Raw genomic sequence first — 19,632 nt, forward strand, 5'->3', positions numbered from 1 at the left:
AATGGATGAATTGAATGGGTGTTGCAGACTGCAGTTTGGTCTGTGATGAAATGGCTGTGTAGCGGCACTGCTGCTCTTCATTCCAGGCTGAACTGAAATATGGATCAGGCTTGGAGTAGACAAAGGATGGCACTACTTCACACAATGCTTAATGAATTTAGGGAATTTACTATGGCAGGAAGCAGTAGTGACTCTTGGGTTAAAAGGCTTTAAAAGGGGATTAGTCAAATTCATGGGGAAGCATTTGTTTAGTAACATCAAGAGCTATTGAAAGACATGCTAGTTGTCAATGAGGCAGTTTAGAGAAAAAAAGGCAGAGAAGGGAGATGATACCATACTTAAATATTTGAAAGGACGTCACATTGAGAAGGGTTCTCTGCTGCTCTGGAGACTAGGACATGACAATGGATTTAAATAACAGAAAAGAGATCTCACCTAAACATTAGGAAGAACTTTCTGATAGTAAGAGCTGTTCAGCAGTGAAATATGCTGCTTCGGACTGTGGTGGGATCTCCTTCTCAAGAGGTTTTTAAGAAAGGGCTGGATGACCATCTGCCGGGAAGGCTTTGATTGTACTTTCCTGAATGTCAGGAGGTTGGACTGGATGGTTCTTGTAGTCTCTTTCAACTCTGTGATTCTATGGTTTCTGGACAAAGTGTGGAATGGATTCTATTTTCAATAAGTGTGCATCCTTGAAGGTATCTGGATGGTCACTACTACAAAGGAGACGTTACTTCAGTATATCAGGGTAACTCGTAGGGCACAGATAGCTCTCTTAATCAACTAACTAATTGACTAACTATTTTTACTAGGAAATGAAGTCTTCATTTAGTTTCTTTCTTTAAAGGAAACAAGGAATGTTTTTTCCCCCATGCTATGAGAAAGTCTTTCCAACTACACTGATTTCAAAGCCTAGTCACAATTATGCACATAATTTGCATATGGTTGGTTTGTGCAGAAAACAGCATTTTCTGAGCTGAAATATTATCTCCTTTGGATAAAATGTTTACTGTTTAGCAGGCAAACCCAACAGGTGCAAATTTTATGCAGTATAAATTTCTGGTAACAGCATTTTTTGCACAAAACGTCATCATGTAATTTTTGCACAAAGTAAATTCAGAATGGCAAAAACATGTTTTTGAATTATTTTCTTTATATTTTGAATAGTTTTCCTATTTTCTACACTGCTTCTGATCTAAACAAAATTCCAAAAGAAAGGTTGTACTACTACGCAATCAGCACTACCAGTGCTATGACTATCATCACTGTTGTTTCTGTTGTTGTTATTCTTCTATTTAAAAAGCCCATGAGTGATAGAACAACAAGGAGAAAAAGCAAGTGTTCAATATGCACTTGAAACATACCAGGACTGAAGACTAATGTAGCTCAGATGACAGATCAATGGTTATTTCACAAAGAAGGCCTTTCTCTCTATTGTTTAAGGAGTGGATTTCTGTAGTCTAAAGTATGGACAACAGTGCGTCTTTAGAATCTCAAACTGACATAATAGGTTAGTACAAATGTTGAGTATGGATCCAAAAAGGCACCAAACCCATCAATGAAAAATGAGTTATAGGTGGCAGCACATTGTTGGCTAAATGTAGAATATTGTGTATGGATCAAAACTATCATAATGTATCGAATCACTTTGGTTCATGACTAGGAAAACTGCATTGTATAGCAAAAGAATGCATATCCTGTAAAATTTGTTCAGATGTGTTTCATATCTTTTAGAAATGAACTCCACAAATGGAAAAGCTCTTTGGGATAACCTCAACCCAAATTAGTCAGTTGTACTAGGGGTACAAATCTTTGCTTATTTTTTCTTCAGAGAAGTTTTCTCCCTGATGCATAAGACGATGTTTTAGCTAATGTTTATGTATTTCTGTGAAAATTTCATTTGTATGAAAAATGTTCCTTTTTGTGCAAAACTCATACCATTTTACACAAAATACAGCCTTCTATACAAAAGCATTGTTTTTGTTTTCAGAAATAAACTTGCATTTGTGATGTGACCCGCCTTGAGCCATGAGGAGAGAAGGGAGGATAAGAATTCTGTGAGTATTTTTATACACCTATTGTGTAGTACATCAAGCATCATAAAGCTACATTGGCAGCCAATGCAGACCCCAAGTTGGGAGAAAGGTGAGATATTAATTAATTAAATTAAGAAAAATTACCTTATTTCATTGTGTAATATTTGCCTTCACATAACAGTCGCACCCCCCATTTTCAGGGTGACAAAATTCCCTGCATAATAATCATATCCTTACTTCACTTGCCTGGATGAGTGAATGAAAGGTGTGATTGTCATTTTGGTGCGACAGTGTTTGACTCAATTGCCAGCCAAGTCAAGTCAAGTCCCGTAGCTCCAAGAAAAGGAGGCAGAAGCACAGGGGAGTGAATTCTTTCCTCTGCATGACTGCACCCTCTCTCTGGTGCTACGAGGCTTGACTTGGCTGTCATCTGAGTTAAGTCCCAGTGTGCTGAGGAAAGAGGAATGGTGCATTGCTTTGCTCCCCCTATGTAACAATTCACTTTCCAGCACCGGAACTTCACTTGGCTGCCCTCTGCGTGGAAGCCTATGGCTGATTTTTTTTTTATCATATAATAATCACATCTTTTTTAATTAAAAAGGGGGAGGAAAGAGTGACAATTATGTGATGACATATGGTACTTTGCATAGTTGTATGTATGTATAATAAACATAATAATAATAATAACAACAACAACAACAACAACAACAATTAGTAAGCATTCCAGTTAATGCCTGAGCTGATACATTCTGTACCAGAACCACTTTTGAAACCAACTTAAAAGATAGGTCCACAAAGATTACATTACAATAATTCACTCTCAAGACTACAGATGTACAGATTCCACTGGCCAAGCTATAACTGAACACAATAGCATTCTTCTGTAGCTAATGAAGTCTGGTTTTTTAGTCTGAATGACTTGAAAGGTGTTTGCATAGCTTTAGACTTATGGCCTCAACTAGGGAGATTCAAATTAAGCTTACCTGTATGACCATAACACATACAGTGACAGCATGGCTTATTCTGTATGTGCAAGTCCTTGGTGAGGAGAAAGATTATTTTCTAAACGTAACACATTTGTTGAAATACCGGATGACATCTGTGATGCTAGTGATGCCACTTAAAAGTGTAGGGGGATCTTTATAGATAAGAGTACAGAGTTTAGATTTTTATTTCTGAAGATGAACACAAACCAATCTTAATTTTAAAAAAATAAATAAAGAGAAACAACAGAATGTATTATCAACTGAATAACAAGATAAAATTTGCCATATTTCTCCAGGGAGACCTCCTCTTTTAGAATGCAGTGCACTACTTTTATGGAAATCTCATGAAGGTTTGGTTGCAGCAAGTGGATGAGAATCAGAAGCATTTAAATATTATGCCCAAATATGACAAGTAATTTGAGAAGATTACATTTTTTTATTATCTGCTCAAATCCTTCTAATGGAAGAAGGATTTGAATAATGCCTCATGAAAGGCACAGCATTTTTCTCCAGAATAAGTTATATAGTTTCTGCAGCAGGGACGGGTTACTTGAAATGCTCCAGATGTTTAATATGACAACCCTTGTCATTGCCTATGCTGAATAGGGCCAACAGGGATGGAAGACCCAAATATCTGGTATGCTAAAGATAATCAATTTCTGATCTACAGGCTTAACTAGATGTTAAGATGTTAACTAGATTAAATATATGTAATGTAGCTAGATGTTACATTTAATATATTGATGCTGTACAAAGAAGTAGCCCATGTAATTCTCCTCCTGGACTGGACTTACACTGAGGACAACATACATATTCCCGCTTCTCTTCTACATCACAAGCTACAGTGTGTAGTGGGAAATCATTTGAGTGTCATTTTTATGGTACTTGTGAAATTAGTATAATTAGGCAGGTTTGGAGTTTCCTTAATCATATTCCTTTAGTTCTCTCCAATTTACTTCCTGTCAGAAAAGGAAATTACTGTTCAATTTCTTGTGCAAAACACAAGTGAAAAGAGGCAGCTGGATGTTGAAAACCCTCCTGAAAACTGGTTGAAATTTCAATGATCATTATGTAATGGACATAATGTGAGCATAATCCAAATATGCTTCCCACAGAAAACAATGAAGGTTGCATCCATTATTTGCTGCACATTCTGGTGGAGGGATGGTGTAATGCACTAATAAGTGAATGTGGATTAATGACTGAAGATATGGGATTGGTACCTGAAAGCATGGACATACCAGGCACTCTGTAGAAACCAGGATCATGAGGCAGAAAAAAGGAAAATTTTCTAGAAATATAGGGAAAGTTTCACATTTCTCTAACAATACCTATTATCCTAAACAGGTTTCAAATTATTAGTTCTATGTGGCTCCAGCACTATTCTGCAAAACCCCATTTTTTATGTATTTTGTCTCAATATTTTGAGGTTGGTGTAACATTACAATGAAGTCTTTACATATGACTTTGGTGGTATCATGCAATTAATATTTAGATACTTGTAAGCATGTATATTTTGCTAGAGGAAAATGTTACTGTCGATATCATTTTTGCTCATTTTTTTATTTTTCAACCATAAATTTGGTTCATTTTATTTCTCTATTAGACTGTGACTTCTAAAATATCAACACAAAAATCTCTATACGTTTCCTTGCATGTTTCTATATTATTGTAATGCATTTTGCCTACAATTTCCATTTTCTACAAGCAATGTCTCCTCACAATGCATTTTACAAAATATATATGAGCATGCATATGTATGTGAGTACATTCCCTTAATGCATGCATTTTGTATACAGTTTTAACTGGAGAACTATATTACAAATATTGGAAAATGCCAACGTCAGTGTTTTAAGCTGGGTATTCATGTGTGAGATGAAAACTTGGTAAATTTGCATTCAAATACAGATTTCTTTCCATAACTGCCTTTTGCATGGTTGTAATATTAACAAGAGATACAGAGATCTTTTAGAACAGACTTACTGGGAATAGGTTAGAATGAAAAATAGGTGTTTAACTCCAAATACTGAAATGACCACAATGTTGAAAATGTCGACCTGTAAACATTTACCTTTGGAATGCCTGCTGTTGTTTCTGACAATCGAGGGTAGGTATATGAACTATACGAATGACCTTGCTGACTGGACTTAAAAACACTTGTTCCATAGGGCATGATTGGCTCTTGGAGACCAGAGCCCGACTTGGACCTCTGTCTCATGGCAGGTTGAGGGCTGGTCTGGTTTACATAGGATGACTTGGGTCTTTTGTCAAAATCGTCTTTAGCCCAATCGCTGTCACCGTATTCTAATCTCTCTCTGGAACAGTGACTGTGAATTGAAGTTCGGGAAGGTGTGTAATGAAAAGATTCCTTGTAATCCAGAGAAGAGCTACTTGCTCTCTGGTATTCCAGCTTCAAACCACCATATTCATTCAGTTTACTTTTGGTTTCCATGTGAGCGTGATAATCTGGCAAGAATCTAGAGATATCCGACTTCAAGGGTTTAGATTCCAAAAAATACATTTCACTGGGTTTCATTTTCACTGCATGCCCATTCTGTTTTGCAGCACAGCTGCCCTTGGTGTATCTGTCCAGTTCTTCGCCATGAACAGTTTTGTCTCTGTATTTATCAGTGAGGAAATCTGCAGCAGTGTCTGATTCACTTGAATACTGAGAGTACGTGATGTAGCCATTTTCCTGCTGGTGGATTTCTATATGGTTGGAACGCCCCAGGTGTGGGGTAGGAGGGCTCTCCTTCCGAAGGGAATTGGATCGCGTCACAGAAATATTGTCAAATTCTTCAAGTAAGCCATTGATTGAAGCATCCTTGCAAGGTTTATTTCCTCTAACGATGGTCTGGGAACAGAAGATAGCTTTTGTTAAAGACTGTCATGGATTTAATATCATAGTGATAAAACTCTACAGCAGAACAATTTCAACAATATGGCAAGGAACAGACTGACCATTTGCCATATCCTTCCATCAAATCTACAATTTTAGGACAAAAATGTCATTTCCCCTCTTAAGATGTATAGTTGCATAGTCTAATGAACTCTACACACATCTATAGACTATTACACTAAATTGCTATTTGATGCTATTCTGAACCATTGCCAGGCAGAGCTAACAACTAGTTTACTGGCATGTGAGCAAATGAAAAGACATCACTCACCAGATTCTTTTCCACTTTGTTACGTGGAAAATAGTTGCATAAGACATGATATGCAATGTGGGCCATGCCGTGGCCGCCATCCGGCCCGCACGGCTTGGCCCCACCCACCATGGCGCACGGCTCCGCCCACCACATAGGCAGAGCCGCGCACCGTGGTGGGCGGGGCCAAGCCGTGTGGGCCGGATGGTGGCCGCGGGCCCAGTTTGCAGTGAGAAGGGCGAGGCCGCGGCAAGAAGATCCTTCCCGCTGCGGCCTGGCCCTTCTTGCTGCAATCTGGGCCATGCCCCGGCCACCATCCGGCCCGCATGGCTTGGCCCCGCCCACCACGTCACGCGGGTGCTCTGAATTCCACAATATCATCCTATTACTGTTCTGTTATGAGGGGTTTTTTTTAGGGGAGAGTAGAAATACACTGTATATTTGTCAACTACTGTACAATCTGTAAAACAGTTTTGTGGATTTCATGGACTTTCATCTGATCAAGTGGATTGCAGCTCAGAAAACTGATAACAAACAAAGCCTTTCAGGGTGTTACAAAAGGTTCTTTGTTGGTTTTATTGTATTTATCCCCCCCCCCCCAAGAAGCCTTTAATGCAGTGGTTCTCAACCTGTAGGTCCCCAGCTGTTCACTAGCTTTTAGGATTTCTGGGAGTTGAAGGCCAAAACATGTGGGGACCCACAGGTTGAGACGCACTGCTTTACTGGGGAAACAAAAGAAGAAAAAAGAAAGAAAATAAGCAAGCAAGCTTCAAATAGATTTTGGAATATTTTACAATGATGGTTCAGAAGCAAAGATATCCCATTTCTGGTTCTTTGATCAGTCTGTCATCTGAAGACCCTCAAAATAAAAAACTGTGCTCCATAAATACATCTGTATTACAGGTTCAGTATTCTTCATCCAAAATGCTTGTGACTAAGATCTTTTAGATTTTTGATTATATTGTTGTTTGGAATATTTAAAAGTATATCTTGGAAATCGGACCCATTAACTCTAAACATGAAATTCATATACAAGCAGTCCCCAACTTACAAACATCTGACTTACAAATGACTCATAATTAAAAATGGGGATGAGACAACAGGAAGTGAGAGAAATCTACCCCTAGAAAGGGAAATCCATTCCTAAAATAGTTATTATCATTGGAAAAAGGTGTCTCCACGGAAAGCTCAACAATGATCCTTGTTTCCACAACAGGCCAAATATTTCAAAATCCAATTATCACAGGGATAGAAAGGGAGGTGAAATCCTCTGAACAGAGGCATAAACAGAAGAAGAAAAAAATACCATAGGGTTGTTAACCCTTTCCTATGCTATCCAAAGCTAAATATAGATATATTTGGCTGGAGTTACATTTAAAAATGCACCTGTTCTGGCTTACAAAGAAATTCTACTTAAGAACAAACCTACAGAACCTATCTTGGGGACTGTCTGTATATCATATGCACACAGCCTGAAGTTAATTTTGCATGCAATATTTTTAAAGAATTCTGTACATTAAACAAAATCTATATTCTTATCTCATGTTTTATCCTGATCCTTCATAGACTTGAGCTTTCATGGCAGTTCATTTGATGATTACACAACTTGTATGCAAATAGCAAACAACTCTGCCCTCTCCTTAGACTTTATACTGATTTCAGCTGCCCTTATAAGCTCATTGAGCAATTTGTAGTTACTGATACTAAAACAACAGGTCAGGCAGAAGCATTTGGAGTTGCTTCCTTTGGACTTTACAGCCGTTCAATGACAAGCATGCCTTTCATGATGCACTTGCCTTTCTCTGACAGGCTGTTTCTGAGCCATTCATATTTAATGTTCATATCATAAAACAACATGACTGGCACTGCAAATGCTTTACTATTTAATGTGAGAGGAAAGTGACCAAGGGGCACCCACTTACTCTGTGCAAATGTGCACCTCAGAGACAAATGCTGATTTAATATTCTCCCTGTGTAACTACTTCAAAGTGGAGAGGTTGCTTCTTCCCTCCCAATAGTGTCCCTTTATAGCCTGACTTATGTTGCCTGAGTTTGTGGATTCCTGATGCTTGTTTGTAGAGAGAGGGATCTTTGTAACAGGAATGTGGTTGCTTTGCTGACAAAATCCCCCACCCCCGCTCCAAATAATTATTGCTCTATTTCGACAATGTTGAGAGGAAATTGCTTAAGGAAAATAGTAGGCGACATTAGTTTCAGTTCTCACAGGTACAACCTAAGACAAGAAAATATAATTTTAATAGATTTTCCCAGCCAAAGAATTTATCAAGTTTGTTTTGGTACTGTTTCATTATTGAGGCGGAGGTCACTAGGGGTACTAGAGAGAGATGGATAGTCTAATTTACCGGAAGTGAGTTGAAGGAGGAAAACCATTTTCCCCATTTTTGCTGGTTATGCCCCTCCCCATTTCCCATTTCATAATGGAGGGTTGTTTCCATGAAGGGGACATGGGTGCAGGGAATAACAAGAAAACAGGGGAATTGGTTTTACTCCTTTAACCCACCCTCTACCCTCATCAAATGAACTACCTGTCTCTCTCTAGCACCCCCCTAGTGGCCTCCGCCTGGACAATGGAACAGGGTTATTATTTTTTTTTTTGGACAATGATTAAAATTGACTCAAAACAAAATACCAGAGAATGTATACAGAAGATCTCAGCCTCTGGTATCTCTGTCACTGAAATAGATAAAGGTAAATTTTACCCCCAAAAAGCTATGACAGTGTGGTGGTTGCTGTTGCATTAGGATTCTAGAGACCAGTGTCTGAATTTACGCTCAGCCATGGAAAGCCACTGGGTGACATTGGGCAAATCACATTTTCTCAGCCTCAACCAAAGGCAAAGGCAATTCATAAACAAAAATTCTAAACAAAATTAGCCAAGAAAACCTTATGAAAGGCTCACCTTAGGATTGTCATAGACTGGAAATTACTTGGAGGCGCACAACAACAAATTTTAGCAAAAAAAAAAAAATGAGGGAAAAAGGCTGCTGACATCCTGGAGACCCACTGCAAGTCAATTAAAGGCAATATTAGATTAGATGGACAAATAGGCTAACTTGGTTTAAGGCAGCTTTTGGTGTTCTTTCTAGAGTTTTGAACAATGATATTTTTGCACTATAAAACCAAGAATCTTTCAGCCATTATATGAATTCTAGGTAAAAAGATTCACCATCCAAGCACTGGCTACAATATTCAGAAAACTGCAAGACGTAGGATGTTGTGATTCATGACCATATTCTTCCTTTTATTCTCTCTCTCCTTCGCACACACCACTCACAGTAATGTACTATGTTATCCAAACACTTTGCTTAAAGACAAGGTATTTCTGCCTTTTGTATGCACTTCAGGATCATAGGTCTATTTAATTCATTCAAATAATGGTGCCTGAATGCAATGTGCAATGGGCATATCTGCAATGGGCAAATCATCATACATACACTTTAAGAATGGGGAGAGGATAGAGAACACCTCCCGCTCAACACAAAGGATATGTGTGTAACTCAAAATTGAAACAGACACTCTCACAAAATTTCAGTTGCAGCTTGTTATCAAGTGTCAGGATCAGATGAGAGTTAGCCTGCATACATTAATGCAAAATAGAAAGCAGCTTGGGAGAAATCAATATTACAATGGGGAATTATGGCACGTCTTTCTGTCATAGAAACCATCGGACATTAAAATCAATGAAAACCAATCTCTTTGAGTTAAAGTCCGCTTCCCCGCATGAGCAGATATCCTCTGCTTTCTACTCCTTTCCAGGGAGTTTCAGCACTTGTTCTGGCTCATGGTGACAATAGCCGTATTTCACAGTGTTATGTTCCTGGTCTGTCCTCTGGTGATAAGCTATAATGGATCTGTCTGTAAGAACAGCTGTCTTCCCTATTAGAAGGAGGAGATGAAAAACAGCTCCCCTTCACAGACCACTGTATTAAGGATGACTATAATGAAGTAGGTAATTAACCGCTTTGCCCCAGTCAGACCTTACATTAAACAAATAATTCTATATTTCACATTGTTGAGGATGTATTCTCTTTCTTCCTTGAAAACAAACAAGTGCATTTCAGTATACTATATTGATCAAAGAAAAAGCACATGTGTGCACACATGCCTTTCTTTAAACAGCTGAAACCAAACTGGAAATCTGACTATTTTTCTCCTTTTATCTGAAAAACGTTTCTTTCAAACAAATAGAAAGACATTATGTAGTGAGGATGGGGAATGGTACAGTGCTCCAAATGTGGCTTCCTGCAGCATCTCCCACCAACTTATCAAGCATAGTGAGTGGTACAGCATGATGGATACTGTAGTCCCCAAACCCCCACATTCTTTTTATACTCTAGTTTTACATTATTATGGATAAATTCACACTCTGAGGAAGTTTCTTACCATCAAAAAGTTCTTCCTAATATTCAGGAATTCAGGAATCTCTTTCCCTTCAGATTGAATCCACTGCTTCACATCCTAGAAAACAAACTCTGCTCCATCTCAAATATTTAAAGGTGGTTCTTAACTTTCTCTTCTCTGGGCTAAACATACCCTGCTTGGCTTCCAGACCTTTGACCATTTTGGCAACACTCCTCTAGGAAATGTATTAGTATCTTTCCTGAACTTTGTGTTCAGTCTGTTTCCAATGCAAAACAACCTTCCTTTTCATCCATCTGACCCAATTCTGAAACACTATGTGCTCTTTTCCCTGCCTTTCACCAGTTTTTGACAGTAGATGAGTTACAAGAATTGTGACTGGAGGGTCCAGGGGGAGCATTGGCAGAACAACATTTAGCTGAAGCACAAGGGAATTGCATGGTTCCAGTGTTAGTGAAGTAGTGACCCTGTCTCAGTTTTAGTCCACAGGTTACAGGAGTTGTTCAAGTGAGAAATCCTATCCTCAACATAAGTACAGCACCTTGGATAGCTCCTTTAACGTTTTTACTAAAACCTGGAGGAGATATTTGTATAATATTGTAATATTTGGGGGAGTTCATTCTTTATCATTTTAAAGGGCTTACATACTTTTTGACCAGGAGAACTGGTTTATAAGGACAGCTGCAGATCACCTAAATAAAAATTAACTGAATTTTATTCTATTTGTAGATGAAGATACCACTTGACTATTTCTTGAAAAGGAACCTAGTGGTTTGCTTCCATGAACAAAAAGAGAACCTTCACTTTTGTAGGATCAGGACTCAACTAACTCTTGATGAGAGGAGTCATTTTTTTCTCATCAATTGAAAAGACGATTTCCCTTTTATGTCTGAGAGAAGGGAAAATGCTTCTTTTAATACAATGATGAAATTTTATAAGTATTTCTGTCTCCCCCCCCCTTTTTTTTTATACACACTACTGCTTGAGGAATAAGAAGCATCCATTTCTGGCCATTAATGAACACAATCCTATGGATAACACGAGAGTACTCTGAAGGAGTGTCTGACATAACAAAAGTCCCAGTGAGTTTTTGCAGTCGAAAAGAAGGGAGGTTAATGCCTTTCCTTCTCTTTTTGCTTTTGACTATGCCAGGAGTCCACAAACTAAGGCCCGTGGGCTGGATGTGGCCCTCCAAGGTCATTTACCTGGCCCCCACCCTCCATTTTAGACTTAGGCCCATCCAAAGTCTGAAATGACTTGAAGGCACACAACAAGAACAATCCTAAATAACTTGACTATTTCATTGGCCAGAAGCAGGCCCACACTTCCCATTGGAATCCCGATAGGTTTATGTTGGTTAAAATTGTTTTTATTTTTAAATATTGTATTGTTCTTTCATTGTTGTTATTGTTGTTTTTGCAGTGTGCATAGGAATTTGTTCATTTTTTTTCAAATGATAATTCGGCCCCTCAACAGTCTGAAGGATTGTGGACTGGCTCTCTACTTAAAAAGTTTGAGGACCCCTGGACTATGCCATTTACATTGTTTGCCATGCAAGGGAAATAATATGAATCCACTCAGCACTATGCTGGTAGGGGACAAGGGCTCAAAGGACTTTGGAACTTATAGATCCAAGCTCTCTATCAGAGTAGGCAGAATGTGATCTGTAAGCTGCATGCAACCCAAGACCCTACTTTGGTGGCTTTCAAAGACTTCTACCAATCTCCCAAAGTCTTCCAACTGCTTTTGAAAATAATTCCATGTAACTTTTGGACAATTTTGTGTCCAAACCATGCAGAACATTTCCCAATGTATGAAAAGATGTCAACACACACATACATATCTCCATACAATAAAGCACTTGAGTGAACTCCATAATATTTTCCAAATCCTTCATTTTTCTTTGCAGACTCCAAACATCAATATTTTTAGAGGATCTGAAGATGAAAACTGAGATCTATAGCAATCACTGAATCATCCTGGCTTTCGCAATTGGTGTACAAGTTAAATATTAAGCGAATACTAAGTTTAAAATGAAAAAACCACAATTGTTAACATGTTTAGCTTTTAAAGCCCTAAATGGCTTGAGTCCAGGCTATCTGACTAATTGCATCTCTTCCTATCAACCAACTCGGGTACTACGGTCAGCAGAGGAGGCCCTGCTCTCGATCCCACCCCCATCTCAAGCACGACTGGTGGGAATGAGAGAGAGCCTTCTCCGTGATCACCCCACACCTCTGGAACTCCCTCCCTAAAGAAATAAAGTTAGCCACCTCCCTTCTCTCCTTCAAAAAAACCCTGAAAACGTATTTTTGCTCATTAGCATACAGAATGGAGGAAGATTAGATGATGAGAGACTGTTACTAGACCTCTAACTGAAAAATATTATTGTATTCAGGCTTGGTCAGATCATGTTAGCCCAATATCACTGGTCACATAATCAACTCACATATCTTTCATTGGTTTCTGTAAATTAATGCAGATCTTTTATGTTAAGGTTTTATGGTAGATATAATTTTGATAGACTACATTTTTCTTTAATTTATAGGTCATGTTACAAATTGCTTTCATATGTGGGGTTATTTCGGGCTATTATGTTTGTATTTGTTGTTATACTGTGGCATTGAATGTTTGTCTTTTTCATTTGTTGGAATCCACCCTGAGTCCCCTCAGGGAGATAGAGCAAAATATAAATAAAATCTTATTTATTTATTTATTTATTTATTATGTTTCTTGTTTTAAGAAGACAAAACATCATAGAAAAATGAGGAATTTCTTGTTTTTTCTCTGCTGCATGAGATTTTGAATTTTTAAAAGTATTTTTAATCCCTTTCCTCAATTTCTTTAAAAAGTTTTTGCATGAAATACATTTTTTTGTACAAAAACATATTTTTCCAGAAAAAGTACAAATGAAAAATACATTGATAATTTTCATTATGGTGAAATTATGGTAAAGTAACTCAAAAGACAAGAAAAGTCTGAATAAACTTCACATCCCTTGTCAATACTTGAACAAACATTTGAAACTCTACATGAACTATTCCAGAGTCATTAAAAGTTTTTAAAGCTGAGATTCTATTATTTGGGGATAATCCTCTGTGCATTCAATGTCCTTTATTTTGTGTAGAAATGTATATGATTGCAGTACAAAATATAAATCATGGACATTTACAAGACAATAAAGAGAACAATTTGTACTGCATTATTTCTCAGGTTTCACTGCAGTTTTAGAAGTTAGTTGCCATAACAACAAGACTGAAAGTTGATTATAATAACATTTCTTTTAGTTCTTTTGACTTAAAAAAAAATTAAACAAAATATCTGCCTTTAAAAATCTTGAAGATAGTTGGCTTAAAATAGTTGTTTTGAAGGGTAAATGCAAAGCCTTAAGTAAATAAGCGATTGCCAAGAAAATCTGAAACATAGTTATCATGCATTCTTATTGAAGAATTCTTAAGCTTCAAAACAATGCAATGTTCACATGCATATCAAGATAATCACAGGTTTTTAAAAGAAAGACAAACATGTATTTCAAATATAGTTACACTAGCTGTGCCCGGCCACGCGTTGCTGTGGCGAAGTCTGGTGGTATGGGAAATAAAGTATTGAGGAATTGGTGGTAGTTAGGGTCAAGGGTAAAGGTTTCCCCCTGACATTAAGTCCAGTCTTGTCTGACTCTGGGGGTTGGTGCTCATCTCCATTTCTAAGCCAAAGAGCCCGCTTTGTCCATAGACTCCTCCAAGGTCATGTGGGATGACTACATGGAGCGGCGTTACCTTCCCGCCGGAGCAGTACCTATCGATGCACTCACATTTGCATGTTTTCGAACTTCTGGGTTGGCAGAAGCTGGGGCTAACAGTGGGGGCTCTCTCCGCTCCCCCAAATCAAACCTGTGGCCTTTCAGTCCAGAAGTTCAGCAGCTCAGCGCTTTAACATGCTGCACCATCAGGGGATATTATTTCCTAAAGGTTGTGAATATACAATATTTCTGATTGGTTTTTTGTTTGTTTGTTGGAGGCAAGTATGAATGCTGCAATTAGGAAAAATGATTAGGATGTAATGGCCTTGCAGCTTTAAAGCCTGGCTGTTTCCTCCCTGAGTGCATTTTTTGTTGGGAGGTGTTAGCTGGCCCTGATTGTTTCCTGTCTGGAATTCCCTTGTTTTCAGAGTGGTGTTGTTTGCGATATTTTATGTGCTTCTACTGTCTGTGGCCCTGAGAAAACAGAGGATTTGCCAGACTTTGATGATGGGAATACTTTGTTGGGAGGTGTTAGCTGGCCCTGATTGTTTCCTGTGTGGAATTCCCCTGTTTATTTACTGTCCTGGTTTTAGAGATTATATTGTTCTGCATTATTCTATCCCAGTAATTATTTCATATTAAAGAAGAATCTCACTTATCCAACATTCGCTTATACAATGTTCTGGATTATCCAACACAGTCTGCCTTTTCATAATCAATGTTTTTGTAGTCAGTGTTTTAAATTCATTGTGATATTTTAGTGGTAAATTTGTAAATACAGTACAGTAGAGTCTCACTTATCCAACATAAACGGGCCGGCAGAACGTTGGATAAGCGAATATGTTGGATAATGAGGAATTAAGGATAACCCTATTAAACATCAAATTAAGTTATGATTTTACAAATTAAGCACCAAAACATCATGTTAGACAACAAATTTGTCAGAAAAAGTAGTTCAGTACACAGTAATGCTATATAGTAATTACTGTATTTATGAATTTAGCACCAAAATATCATGATATATTGAAAGCATTGACTACAAAAATGCGTTGGATAATCCAGAACGTTGGATAAGCGAGTGTTGGATAAGTGAGACTTTACTGTAAATACTACATAGCATTACTGCGCATGGAACTACTTTTTCTGTCAAATTTGTTGTATAATATGATGTTTTGGTGCTTAATTTGTATAACGATTACCTAATTTGATGTTTAATAGGCTTTTCCTGAATCCCTTCTTATTATCCAACGTATTCACTTATCCTGCCGGCCTGTTTACGTTGGATAAGTGAGACTCTACTGTATATTTCTAATCTTATATTATCTGCTCAGAACTGGATTATATGAGGCCCCTTCTTCACAGCTGTATAAAATGCACACTGAAGTGGATTATATGGCAGTGTGGAGTCAAGATAATCCAGTGCAAAGCAGATAATATAAGATTATAAATGGGTTATATAGCTGTGTGGAAGGGCCTTGAGTCTACACTGCCATATAATCCTGTGCAAATTAGATAATCTGTGGAAGAAGCCTAAGTGAGGCCTAAATCTGCCTGTCCCCTAACTGAAACCTGGCTGTCCCTTGGTTGCTAGGCAACCAAGTGGGCAGAGATTAGCCCTCTAAACTGGCAGCAATTGGATAAAACAATTATTCCTCTCCCTCTAATTAGGACTTTATTTTTCTTTTCTTTTTGTTGTATCAACCTTGAGGCGTGGATGATGGGTTGTGTTGTCAAATTTTGAGGTTGGGGGGCCTGTACTTTTGTTGTTTTGTGAATTGCCGTGATGCCATCACTCTTTTATATATATAGATGGAAATATGGTACTAGTCTTTGAGTTGAAGGGGGAAAAGATTTTACCCAGGTTATATAATGGTACGTGTTTGCAAATGTACTGGGAGAAAGGGGAGGATAATAAAAGCAGGAAAAGATGAAAATACCAGCAATATGATCTAGGTTTTCTATCCTTAGAAATTTCTAGGAGTATTTTTCCAAATGAGACTTGATGGAAATCAAGCTGTGCAACTTTGGGTGTGTATCTTCATTAAGAAGACATAGCACCTCAAATAATTTAAAACTAAATCAGAAAATAAGCTCAATACAATAAGACAAAAGATAAGAGCCTTGAATCTCATCACTCTCCGGCAGGTTCTGTATAGGACCTGTGGTACCCAGATGTTTTAGCCTTCAACTCCTAGAAACCCAAACAGCTGGTAAACTGGCTAGGAAATTCTGGGAGTTGTAGGCCAAAACATCTAGGGTCCCCAGGTTGAGAACCACTGGTATAGGACACCCCTGCACAACTTGACAGTAGTAAGGGACCAAAATTAAAAAATGCTAAACCTCAAGGGGCTACATATAACTTTTTTGTGCATCACTCATGACACCCCACTTCCCCTTTCCTTGCTTTTTCTTCTTTTCTTTCTTTTCCTCCTTCTCTCCTTCCCTTTCTTCTTCCACCTTTTTTTCTTCCTCAGATTTTTCTTTTTTCCCTTCCTTTCTTCTTTTCTCCCTCCCCTCTCTGTTTTCTGCCTATTTTTTATTCTTTCCCTTCCTTCCTTTCTCATGTCTTTCCTTCCTTTCTTATAAACCAGGGCAGGTGAAGGCAGGAGATCCTCTCACCTCTGCAGGAGTCTACTGTATACTGTATACCATGCAGCTGTGGACAAGTCTAGATAGGGACCACCAAATGCAGCATTGCTCAAACACAAATCAAGGAACGTGAAAGGCACTGCAGACTAACTCCACCAGAGAAGTCAGCCATAGCAGAGCACTTGATGAACCAACCTGGACACAGAGTATTATTTGAGAACACATTTGAGTGCTGGACCACTCTAGAACCACCATGTCAGACTACACAGAGAAGCCATAGAAATCCACAAGCATGTGGACAATTTCAACAGAAACGAGGAAACCATGAAAATGAACAAAATCTGGCTACCAGTATTGGCTATCAAATCCTTCTTCTTTGTTCATGTATTGATATGAATGATCTAATGAACTCAGGTCCAGGCCAAATTAGGTTCAAGTGTTTATTAAAATAAAACAAAATCACTGATGTTACAATTAATAGATTGGAAACAAGTGGAAGAAGAATGCAGAACCAAGAATGAAAGCAAAAAAAGTATCTATTCAGCTGAATGGTGACACAGCTTCAAAGAGACAGGGTGATCCCTGAGCATGCACTCCAATGATCTCCAATTGACTTTTCAGATTCTCAGACAAGGCACTTCCCTCCCCCTTTCTAAGTGTTGGATCAAAGGGTAAGGGAAAGCTCCTTTAGAAATTAAAGGATTGGAGGGCTGTGTGTGTTGGGGAGATAGGAGGTGGAGGGAGAGGACACCAAGTTCAGTGAAGTACACAGGGTGAGATTTTACAAGTACTTCTGTGGATACAGTTTCATGTCTTCCTACAACCTGACAATGATCCAGATGCATGGTGTGCGTGTGTGTTTCTGCTGTTGTTGCTTACCAGTGCAGCAAGGAGGGAGTGGGGAGGCAATTCAGACCATAGAGAGGAAGTTGGTTGCAGCCCCACTGGGAAGAAGAAATGAGAGTGTGTTCTCAAATTGAGTATAACTTTATTTCTTTTCCTTCAGGAACTTAAAGCATTTAGGTCCCTGTGGTCTGAATTTGTTAGATGTATGACAGCTCTTTTGATTTTAAATGTTTGACACTGGGAGAGCGTCCTTTGAACATGAAGCAGCTGCAGTCATAAAGCTGAAAGAGGATTCTCAGTCTCCTTGGGGAAGGATCCAGAAGTTGTGTCGTGAAGCTCTTGACCACAGACTGGTTCTGAAGACTCCTTCCCATGTATGGACACATGAGGAAATGATGTAGTTTTACTTCTTTTATTATCCCTGCAATACAATACATTCCTACAATACATTGTAGGAATTTTGCTTTCACCAATCTGAAGGGCTAGCTTGGCTAGAACAAGGAGGAGTGCTAGAATAATTTGAACAGGGATGCTTGCTTAAGCAGTAGTATTTGTGCTAGGTGCAGGATTCTGTATGCTGTAGTACAAAACAGTCACTTTTATAATTTGTGTTCCCATTTCATAACCCCAGGGTTGAATGCTTCTAGGGAGGGTGGGTGGAAAATAGATTTAAAGGGAGACAAGGGGAGTGAGTCTCAGATTGCATTGACCTTAAGTGACTCCGTTTCCCCAATATTCCTGAATCCACCACCATCTCCTTATTCTGTTCCAGGGACCATTCTTTTAGGACACCAAAGGCTGCAACTCAGAAATTATAGCCAATCCACTATCCTCCCAATTTCACTGGAGCCAACGTTTACAGAACTGGCCAAGGACACCTTAAAATGCACATTTAGCCTACCGGCAGATGAAAGACCAAGCTGCAATCTATTTATGTGCCAATGAATTCCTGCCTACTATGGATGCCAATTCCAAATTCTTATTTTTCTGAATACAGTACAAAGCCCGAGTTACACATGGAGCTGTCCAATGTCCTGATTATTGTGGCTGAATCTCAGCAAGGGCCTCCATCCCACTTTGGCTGAGCTCCCTATCCGAAAAAATATGCTTTGCCTCATTTCTCCACTGCCTTCCCCTTTATTAAATAGCCACAAAGTGCCATGGGGCAGAGAATGTTACCAATGTTTTATAAACTCCATCTTCTCAGAGGGTGATGAACAAGTCTAAAAATCTCAGGAGAATGAGATATGGAGCCAATTTTTTCTACTGTGGTTTCTGGGACTTGGAATTCATCTTCCAAGTGGACGATACTGAGAGGATATGTCTCTATTGCCTCTCACAGCTTCAAGGCAAGGGTTTAGGTTCTTCAGACAGATGTACGTAGGAGACGTGGAAGTCACCTTGTCATATGCTGGACTGAAACACAAAATTCCCTTTTGGGGCAAGAAGAAGGCATTATCCTTCTGGCCCATCCACACATTCAAATCTGATCACTTGCTCATATTTTATAGATAGCAGACTGAGATTCCAGTCTAATACTGCAACCAGAGAAAGCAGTTCCCTTTCCCTCTAACAACTAGGATGATCCTGTTCTTAAAGAAAGCCCATCAATCAGATTTCTCTAAGAAAATTCTAATGCCTAGTAAAATCCTCTCAATGTACATTTAGAGAGAAAAGAAATCTATCAAACAGACTGGTGAAATGCCTTCTGCTGCCACCTTGTGTTCTGTACTGTGTCCTGTAATCGATAGTATTCTTACATGAAGAAAGACTTGCACAAATGTCTAACACTTTGAAGCCAAACTGAAATTTTTCCCTCAAATGGTAAAATCCAAATCTCATTTCAGGAAATTCACTTAAAAAATAAGCAAGGAATTTCTTTCCAGAATTTTATATCTTATTTTATG

General features: G+C 38.5%; 1 protein-coding gene across 8 annotated transcripts in view; it reads right to left on the minus strand.

The window, feature by feature from the left end:
• pak5 (p21 (RAC1) activated kinase 5) overlaps nucleotides 1-19,632 on the minus strand; it is a 173,785-nt gene that overhangs the window by 32,983 nt on the left and 121,170 nt on the right. For all 8 annotated transcript variants that reach the window (XM_008116081.3, XM_008116114.3, XM_062957625.1 and 5 more), the window contains one exon: nucleotides 5,094-5,876. In XM_008116081.3, coding sequence (XP_008114288.1) covers nucleotides 5,094-5,876 — 783 coding nt within the window. The remainder of the gene's footprint in view (nucleotides 1-5,093; nucleotides 5,877-19,632) is intronic.

Source organism: Anolis carolinensis, chromosome 1 (genome assembly GCF_035594765.1).
Source record: "Anolis carolinensis isolate JA03-04 chromosome 1, rAnoCar3.1.pri, whole genome shotgun sequence".
Classification (NCBI taxonomy): Eukaryota; Metazoa; Chordata; class Lepidosauria; order Squamata; family Dactyloidae; genus Anolis; species Anolis carolinensis.